Raw genomic sequence first — 10,170 nt, 5'->3', positions numbered from 1 at the left:
AGACCTGTGAATGTGCTCTAAAAGACACAAATAACCAGTGCAACCAGTAAGGAAGTGTTTCTCTCAAAATAAAATCTGCTTTGTCCTAATAGACCTCCCTCCTACTTTTACACTTTATTCACTGCTCTGGTGAACAGGCTAATGTATAATAAACCTCTCCTGCCTCATTACCACCTGGGAGACCTCTGCAATACCATACAGGCGATCTTCAACCAAATGTTTTTGCAGCAAATTAAATTAAAGAACACTGTATCAGAACTTCACCAATCCTAAAAACCTACAACATAATTTTTGCCACCAGTAGCTAACAGTTTTCCCCCCAAATTAACCTGCAGTATTTTTTAAAGATCGGAAAGTTTCAGAAAATGTTGTATTCCTCAAAATGCCCTGTCAAAACTCGCTGAAAGCGTTTCAGTTTTTCAGGGATGTGTTTTGGAAGGAGATCTCGATTTGAACCATGTCGTGCTCCTGGGAGGCTGTGGGAGAGAGCACTGTTGGCTGTAACACAGTAAGGGCTGTTTTCCATGACACAATGGAAGCTTTATTACCAGTTCCTGCCAGCGCAAGTCTTTTGATAGTGAAACCAGTGTATCTGTAATAATAATGTATTAAAAAGGCAACAGAGTCTTGAAATGCTCTACTGGAAAAAGATCTATCTTTGGGAACAGAATGTAAGTATCTGGGAAGTTCTGTGTTTATTGAGCAACACTGACTGAAATACCATTCCTAGAACAAGTTATCTCAGAGATCACATATGAAGGAAAGATTGCAGGGAACAGAGCTGAGCGGTAGGATGAAGTGAAGGAGTCATGTTAAATGAATTGCACAGCTGGATCCCGGTTCTGAATCCATATATTTGAGAACTAAGAATGAACTCAAGTGGAAAAAGAAACTGCTGCAAAAGCTCTTCCTTAGCTGGATCTACAGCAGTTCTCCACCCTTTTAGAAGTCTTCATGATCTGTATTTTTTATTGTTCTGTTATTAACAGAACAGTTTCTCTGATAACAGTATAAGAATACATGCAGCCATCAGATCTGTAAGAAGCCCTTCAAAAATGATCATAGACATGCAATACAAGTCAGAGTCTGTCTGTAATTCAGCAAGTCCAACTTTATCTACACATTAACATTTTTTCGGAGGTATCTTTTGCCATCAGAGGTAGTATTTTCCCAGACCTGAAGGTGGAACTCTTGTTCCTTTGATGATCTTTGTGAGTGCCACAGCATTTTGCATTGTCTTTTTTTCTGCCTTGAAGAAATAAGGAAGTCTCTGAAGTCACTGCTGGGTTGACTGGGAGATCATGTTAACAGCGGCAGCAAAACTGGACAGTTGGGTATGAATGCTGTGTGCACAATGAGATGTGCCAGAAGCTCTTCAGACATTGCCTGTTAGAAATTACACACAAAAAAAAAATCTTTCTTTTTGGAAACATCTTTGGGATCCTATTATTATTATTATTATTATTTCTGCTACATAGGTAGACTTCTTGGTCTTCTTCTGACATTTAAAGACAGAAAAGACCAAGTGGTCATATCAGACTGCATAGAGTCTCTGACTACACTACAGCAAAACTGCAGCGGTGTATGCTTAAACTATAGTACACCTTTGGAAAAATTCTCTCTCTCTCTTCTTTTTTTTTTTTTTTAAATTATCAATTTTGAATTGTTTCAAAAGAGATTCACAGAAAGCCATCAATGCTTCTACTCCTCACACATCTCTAAGCCACACAAATAAAGCACACTCATGATAAAGGCACCTCTTCATCTGCATTGGATTGTGCTTTTAAAATATCTAAAATTCCATTTCATAACTTTCTTCTTTCCAATATTTAACATCCTTTTGAAGTGTAGATACTCAAACTGGATGCATTATTTCATTAATGGTTTAACTAATGTTATAAAAAAGGACAATACATCCATTCTGGTTGTATTTGGTGTTCCTCTGGCTTTGCTTCTGAGTACTAGCAAAGTTTTATTCTGGGAGCTCATGTTCAGCTGCTAACGTATTGTAATGCCCAGGTCCTTTTCAGTGTTGTCTCATGGCTGTTACTCTCCCTCAGGTTTCGAGGGAGGCCCCGAGGCCTTATCTTGAATGTCAACTTTCAATTTGCCTGTCTTAAGAAAAGCATTATTATAAACGAGGTTATCTTAAAAAGTAGGACATGGGATTTTATCTAAGTGACCCACTGTTGCTACTATTTACAACATCAGAGTAGTAATTTTGTATTTTTGTCCAAGTCACTCCTAATAGTACCAGGTCAAGAGTAAGCCTCCTCAGAAGACATCTGTATGACAAATCTTCACTTACAATCATGTCTCTTGAGAATTCTCATTTGAACCAGTTTTGGATCCACTTACTATGACCTACATAGACTTTGTATTCCATGCTGTATTTACGAGAGCAGCACACTGTTCTAACTTGGATGGAATCTATTAAATCAACATTATTACCTTTATGAACCAAACTTACATTCAAGTATGTTTAATCAAATCTCTTTCATAAAAATGTGTTCAGTGGCACTTAATTATTGGCATTTAATGACTGTAGCCCCAGTCAGGACTTCCATGTTTCTGCCCAACATCTGTGCCAAACTGGTTATGCTACGTTAGCCTGTGTCATCACTACCATTTTTTAAATATATGATCATTGTAAGCATTTTTTAAATACTCTGGCATTTATTCAGCTGTATTGTGAGCAACAGACTGTGGATGCTGTGGATTTGGATCCTTTAGCCACTAAACAACTTTAATTGTAGTAACTACAATTTCTTCCCCACGTGCCCTATGAAAAAAAAAAACAAAAAACAAAAAACAAAAAACATCTAGCAGTCTGGGATGATGTGTATGCAAGTGGATGGCTGATATATACATACTGATTGTCTGGCTGATTGCTGCTAAGGAGAATGTGTAGGAGCTGAGGTTTTTGTCTGCTTTTCCCTGGCTGAGGAAACAAATTCAGGTTTTGAAATACCCATTTTCGCAAAACCTACAAAGGTGTTCTCCGAACTAGACCAGAACTGACCCAAAGGGTATAGAATGACAGACAGATGCACAGATTACACAAATATTGTTCATGACCTCAAAATTATCTTTGATTGGAGATCTTAAGTCAGTTCTCTTAATACTATTGAGTACAGTTAAAAAAAAAAAAAATCTATTTCAATAGTGGCACAGCATCCTCATTAATTGTTGCTATAGAGATATTGCCGGGTAGCCAGACAGTTTTCTGTCTCTATTCAGAGGCGGCAAAATGACCAGAAGTGACAGCAGGCTGCCCTTGGATGTTTTGCTTTATGTAGATGAAAATTTGTCCTATAGCTGCCAGTATGCCTACCTGGAGCAGCAGCTCTGGTAGCCAGAGGTTGAAATACTGGGATAGGGTCTAATTATCAGTGTAAGGTATGAACAGCATTTACTTATTTTCAAATTGGAATATTCATTAAACACTTATTTTCTGAATAATGCTGTAAATGGGAAAGGACATGGTGAGGGGAGAATGGAACCTCACGGGCATGGCCTGGGCTACATTCGTTTCTTATAGCCTCATGCTTTGTATCTCCTAAGGACATAAAACTATTAGAGAGTGTCCAAGGGAGGGCTATGAAGATGGTGAAGGGTCTAGAGGGCAAGACACATGTGGGTGGCTGAGGTCCCTTGGTTTGCTCAGCCCCGAGCAGAGCAGGCTGAGGGGAGGCCTCATGGCGGCCTGCAGCTCCCTCACGAGGGGAGCGGAGGGGCAGGCGCTGAGCTCTGCTCTCTGGGGACAGCGACAGGACCCGAGGGAATGGCATGGAGCTGGGACAGGGGAGGGTCAGGCTGGGGGTTAGGGAAAGGGTCTGCACCCAGAGGGTGCTCGGGCACTGGGATAGGCTCCCCAGGGATGCGGTCATGGCACCGAGCTGCCAGAGTTCAAGAAGTGCTTGGTCAGTGCTCTCAGACACAGGGTCTGATTTTTGGGTGGAGCCAGGAGTTGGACTCGGCGATCCTTGTGGGTCCTTTCCTACTCGTGACATTCTGTGATTCTGTGACCCCCAGCACCCCACTGGGCAATGTGCCGGGCTTTAACTCTGTTACACTGTATGACGTACAAACGGGATTTAAGAAAAGCTCTTAAAATATGTGGTGGGCACCAGGCACCCCGTGTCCGCCTCCCAGACGCAGCCATTTATTTCACCTTCCCCCCGCGGCTGCTGGCGGGGCTGACAGCGGGGCGAGCCCCAGCCCCTGCCCTGCTTGGCTGCGGCTCCCTCGGCCACCCCGGGGGCAAACCGGAGGCGAAGAGGTGTGTGTTTGTGCGTGTATGGTGTACGTGGGGTGTGTCTGTGTGTGTGTATTTGTGTATTTGTGCCCCGTGTGCGTGGCGGGCGGGGCACAGCCGCCTCCCCGCCGCGGGGGGGGGGATCGCAGCCAGCTCCCTGCCAGCGCCCCGCTCCCAGCCGCCGCATGGTGAGGGGCTGCGGCGGGGGAAGCGGGACCGGGAGGGGCCGAGGGGAGGCAGGGACGGAGGGATGGAGGACGGAAGGACGGAAAAAGGAGGAGGCCGGGTGCTGCTGGCTGGTTCCGGCGATGGCGGCCCGGCCGCTTTCGCTTTCGCTTCCCCTTCGCAGCCGGGGCTCGGTGCCTGCGGCCGTGCCCTGCCGGTAGGAGCCGGCGGCGGGGGGTGGGGGGCTGCGGGGCGGCGCCGTGACCCTCTCTGAGCCCCGACCCCGAGCCCCAGCCCCGAGCCCCGGCCCCGAGCCCCGAGCCCCAGCCCCGGGGCCCGTCCCGCTGGGGCCGCCCCCCCCGCAGCCCGGGTGCCCCGGGGGTGTCTCGGGCGGGGGGCGCAGGGAGGGGTCTGGGGGGTTTGGGGGGGGTTTGGGGGGGTTTGGGTTTGGTGAAGGTGGCCACAAGTCGCTGGGTCAGCACGGGGTTGGGAGAAAGTAGAGCACAGGGTGACGAGGGGCTCGGCGCTGCGTTTCAGGAGGGTTTCTGTGCCCTTTAGGAAAGGGGAGCTGTTGGTGTAGGGCATGTAGGACATGAAGGTTTCCTTATGGCTCTCTGTCCCCCATCGCTCTCTGCTTGTGCCCCTGGCCTGTCCTGGCAGGGTGGGGGAAGCTCAGGCCTGGGCCACCTGTTGCAGCCGTGGTCCAGGAATACAGAAAAATCCGTGTTAGGGCCCCAATTGCAGGTTGTGGGGCGTTGTGGGACAGGTGCTGTGGCTGCTGAGCTGCCCTGAGCTCGCTCTGCCGGTTCAGCAGTGCCCAGGAAATGCTGATGTGTGTCCCGTGATGTCTGGCCTTCTGTAGCTGGCTTAAAAGTGTGAAGCAAACAACGCAACAGGCCTGGTGTGTTTGCCCTGTGCCTCTCAAAATGCAGTCGTGTGCCCTTGCCTTACCCGGATCGAGTTTGTCGTGCTGGATCCACGAGGGCACAGATCCACCGGGAAACACAGCCCCAGGTTTCAGCCCACCACGTACAGCCGCTGATCCTGGTGGTTCTGCAGGAGATGCCACGTGGGCAGCTCTTCACCCCACTAAGTGGGTGTTCACGTCGCTTCGTGGGCACTTCAGGGCTAGTCACCGTGTGTTTCAGCCTAACACAGCTGCTTTCCTCTGGTTCCTTTCATAGCCAGTGCAGAAAGGTGTAGTCCAGAACCAGAGTGCACCCCGGCTGTATCCCACACGTTCCTCACTCGCTACAGGCCAAGAGAGCAGTAGCAAATACTCTTTGCCACTCAGTTTTGAGGCCAGTACTACTCTGAGAAGTGTTTCAGGTCAGCATTTCTCTGGGTGAGCAGAACTCTTCAGATTTATTCCACTTTTTCCTTTGGAGAACACTGTGCAGTTTACCAGAAGTTCACATTACGTTTGGTTCATATAATAGCACTTACTGAAATTTTTGATACAAGCATGTTATCATCATAGCAAGGCTTTTCTGATTGACTACAGCTATGTGGCTGTGTGATTTCTATGCGCTGCCACAGAGTAAGTGGAGATTTCGGGTTACTGTCAGAATTAAATTCACACGTTCACAGTTTGGAATTTTATGTCTGAAAATCCTTTCACCCTTTACCATTATCTGACTTAAAAAGTGAAATGCAATAGCATATGCTGCTTGGACCTCCACTGTCTGTGAGAGGAAGTGATTTATTATTTAAAGATTTTGTATGCTTTATATAGCCATTTGTTTAGTAAAATAAAGATCAAGCCAGTGAAATGCCTCAGGTCCTGTTGCTTTGTGAAAAGTGCTTTCAAGCAATAGTGTGTAGACTAATCCTTTATGTAAGATACCCTCAGATAATTTTAAGTGTATGGGGTGAAGAAACTGGAGTTCCTTGAGTGATAAGAATCACAGGTGATTTTCAGAAGTGCACACACCAAGTTAATGATACTCTTTATTCTAACTTTAGTTCATAATCATAGTTCCAGTTTGGGGCCATCTCCAGAAAATGTAAATCTTAAAAAGAGAGGTATATGTAATTTTTGCCACCTCCTAATATTTTGATAATGCTCCTGTGGTATGCTTTGATATATCTTTTTTATTATTTATTAACACAACTGGAAATTATGCTGCATCTGGGTCTTGAGCACTAAGTGTTACTTGTGTCACCGAAATGTAATTGAATTTTGGTACATGAATTTTGGATGAGATAATCTTTAAGAGGCCTATAGCATCAGTGTTTGAAATGACAAGATTCTGTAATTTCTTTGTTTATCGAATTATCTTGCACAGTGAATATAATGAAGAACAGTTAATTGCGTATGGTTTTATCTAACTCTTTTAATTACTGATTTAGTGATATGGTATTCTCTCCGGCTTTTTTGCTCAAACTTAGATGTATTTTAGAGAATCGCATCAGTGTATTCCAGGCTCACAGAAGTCTAGATTTGGTTGGGCTTGGAGCTTGGTAAGTGCCCGTAGAGAGGAATGTCCCTCAGTGTGGCTGAGGGACGGAGAGTCAAGGGGTTGACTCTTCCTCTCTGGCACTGGTGAGACCAGCAAGGTGGTTTGGAGGAGCACACAATAAACTGGGAGAAACTGGGTGGTGTGAGTTTGGCCAGCCTTAAGAAGAGAAGTTGGAGGAAAGGGAGACCTTGCTGCTGTGTGCGGGAAGGTGTTGAGTAGACTTCTTCTGGAGACGCATGGCAGTAATGTGAGAGTGAATGGACACAAGCTAGATTAGATACAGGGAAGGTTTTTGCGGGTTTGTTGGTTTCTTTTTAATCTGAAGAACGGTCAAACACTGGAGCAGGGGTCTGAAGAGGGCATGAGTGGCTGTCTAACAGGGCAAGGGCCTGTGCAACCAGGTCTAGCTAGTGCTGGGTGGCTTCTGAAAATCCCTTCCAACCTAAGCTGTACTGTTTTTCTGTGATTGCTCGAGAAACAGGTGTTAAAGCTTTGGAAATTACTGAAGTTATCCTTAGGAAAACACAAACACAATAAATTATGCAAGAAAGCGTAGATTTCCGTGACACTGCGTCTGGAACTGACATACTGTTAGCACACAACCATGTGAAGATAACTTTATTTAGCATATCGTATTAACTTCAAAAAAAAGGTAAATCTTTCTTGCATTTTTTCTTATTGATAATTTATAGCTTAGAATTTTATTGTGAAAGCTGCTGTATCATATGAGAAAACATCAAACAGAAGAGAACGTAAGGAGTTTTTATGTTTCTTCCTAAATTTCTCGCTCTTAGTTTGCAGTGAATGGTGCCTTAAGTTGCATCGGTGCCTTAAAAAGGCTCTTAGACACTGTTGTGTCAGTGAATTCACAGTCTGGGAATTGGGATGGTGGAGAAGATGACTGTCCAGAGCCCTGTGTGCAGCTAAATACTTGAATTTTAAGCCATGGCTGTATTCAGATTACCTGCTAAAGGTGTATGGCTACATTAACTCTCCTTCCACAGCGGAACAATTTGAAAACCAACAGGTTAGGTAACTTAACATTCTTATCGATCTCTAGATACCAGTAAAGGTTAGGTACCACATGAGGTGAATTTAGCTCGCTCTCAGCTGTGTTTGTGCTAGTGCACAACGGGCTGTGGTTTTCCATTAGTTCACATTGTGTGAGAAGTCCGAAGAAATTGCGTCGTCTCCTCTTCAGCACGGTTCGGTGTTAAAGAAAAGCACAATTTGGAGACTAAATTTCTTTGAGGAACCAATTTTTAATTAATTCTAGCTCATAAACTAGTGGATTAGTTTATAAGCTGTCAGGAAATTAAATGTGTGCTCAAAGAGAGGAAGTATTACAGTCTGGCATAGGATGCTTTTTGTCTTTCGTTCATGGTAGAAAAAAGTCTTGTCAAAATGGAGTTCAACCAGGAGATACAAGAGGCTTTTTCAAAGGTTTTAGGGACTGTGATGACCAAGGTATAGTAAAAGACCAGGTGTATGTTTTATCACCTTGCATTTAGGTGTAGTGTGTTTAGGTGGAAAGAGTAAAGCAGCACAAAAGGATATAAAGTTCTTGTTACATCCTGAAAAAGGTGAGGCTGCCCACTGCGTGTTTATTTGAAGAGCTGGACAAAGAACTATTAATATAAATGCATTGGGTAAGGAAGGGGTTTTTAAGGCTCCTTGCTAAGTATCTCCCTGACTGGTTCAGTCAAGACCTGGTGTAATCAACTGGTGTCTGCCGTGAAGGTCTCTCTGCTGACGGGAACCACAGAGCTCACAAAAACCTGAACGCTTCCCCTCCACACTGACACACTGTGGTTAGAAATGAGAAAAATAATGTGTAATTTTAACGTTAATAATACACTTGGCTGCGTGAAAAATAGATTTTTCTTTACCTTTTACATTCTGCTGGGCCTGATCTGTAGCAGGAGGATTACGCTGGTTTAATTACTTGAAATTAGTTCGCTTGCTGGAAGAGTAACCTGATGTAGTTGCTGTCGTAGTACAAGTAATTTAAGATAGCCAATTCAGCATGTGTCTTTTTACTCACGCAGTTGTACAAAACTTTCTCATAAACGTCTGCCCTTAATTCAACTTCGACTTCCTGTTTTTGTTAATATAGAAAGAAAATCTCATTTAAATAACCTCTGCTTATGCAGTACTAAAACTACAACATTATCTCCATTATCTCACAATAATTTTTCTTGTCCCTTGTGTGCAGTCAGCATAGTGGAATTCCTTTATATTAGTCATGTACTCTGTATATAAATGCTGTTATATACAGCTATATACCCGTTATTATATACATATCTTATTCTAGAGAAGGGAAACTTTGAAATATTTTTTTTTTTTTTTTTTTTTGCATTTGCAAGGAGTAAAATTCAGGAGGCCTGTGTACTGATTCTGCAATATTTCAGTAACCTTTTTAAGGCATCATCCCACAAAGGGTTTAGTCACCAGCAAGGGACAAATGCAACGTGGAGTGGAAACTTTCAGTCAGATGCTCTTGCTCTTTCTAGAAAGGGAAATTCCAGAATTAATTTTATTGTGGAGCCTTGTCAGGATATGTTTTACAATTTTTCAGATGATTCAGAATGTTAGTTGGCAAAACTTGAACTGTGATCAACCAAAGCATCTAATCACAAGCCTTATTCAATCAAAGGCTTCCACGTATCATTTTGTTGCAACAAACATTTGCATCTGCCTTATTTAGCTAGCTTTTTTTGTTGTTGTTATTGTTAAATTTTATCTGTGAAAAATGATCCCCGAGTCCTGCAAAGATAGGGGAATAATGCATTTACATGTAAATAAAAATGCTAATAAGGTATGCATTTTTAAGTAGTTAATGCTGCTCAAATGTGGTTTTGGAATAGATGTGGAAATTATTGGAAAAATGGAATTACCTTCTTTTGCTTGCTTAAAAAGTGAATCTAAATGATTACATTTTGTAATCCTGTAATTTTCTTTGTGCTTATTTTTTGTTTTCTTTTAGGGTTTTTTACCTTGGTAAAGGTATATTGTGCAAATATTAGCTCAAAGGGGGCTTTTTAGGATGTCTGAAGATGATGAAAAAGTTAAGCTCCGTCGAATCGAACCCGCCATTCAGAAGTTCATCAAAGTGGCAATTCCGACAGATTTGGAGAGATTACGAAAACACCAAATAAACATTGAGAAGGTTAGTGTTCGCTTTTTACTAATATAGCTCTTTTTACAGTATAGAAGCTGTCATCCTGAAAGGTTATGCACAGATTTCAATGAAAAGTGGATTATTAAATGTTTTAGTCCTGGCTG

The 10,170-nt window shown here is 43.3% G+C and overlaps 1 protein-coding gene across 3 annotated transcripts in view; it reads left to right on the top strand.

Annotated features, from left to right (window-relative positions):
* Positions 1–4,132: 4,132 nt before the first annotated feature.
* STX17 (syntaxin 17) overlaps positions 4,133–10,170 on the top strand; it is a 30,178-nt gene continuing 24,140 nt past the window's right edge. The window contains exons 1-2 of one of the 3 annotated variants that reach the window (XM_068671290.1): positions 4,133–4,282; positions 9,872–10,054. In XM_068671290.1, coding sequence (XP_068527391.1) covers positions 9,932–10,054 — 123 coding nt within the window. In that variant the 5' untranslated portion in view covers positions 4,133–4,282; positions 9,872–9,931. Of the gene's footprint in view, positions 4,283–4,310; positions 4,447–4,485; positions 4,641–9,871; positions 10,055–10,170 lie in introns of those variants that run through there. The other 2 variants (XM_068671289.1, XM_068671288.1) reach the window with 2 other exon arrangements.

Source organism: Anas acuta, chromosome 2, assembly GCF_963932015.1.
Source record: "Anas acuta chromosome 2, bAnaAcu1.1, whole genome shotgun sequence".
NCBI lineage: Eukaryota > Metazoa > Chordata > Aves > Anseriformes > Anatidae > Anas > Anas acuta.
Note: the sequence above shows the minus strand (reverse complement) of the source record. Positions and strands in the feature narration are given on the sequence as shown.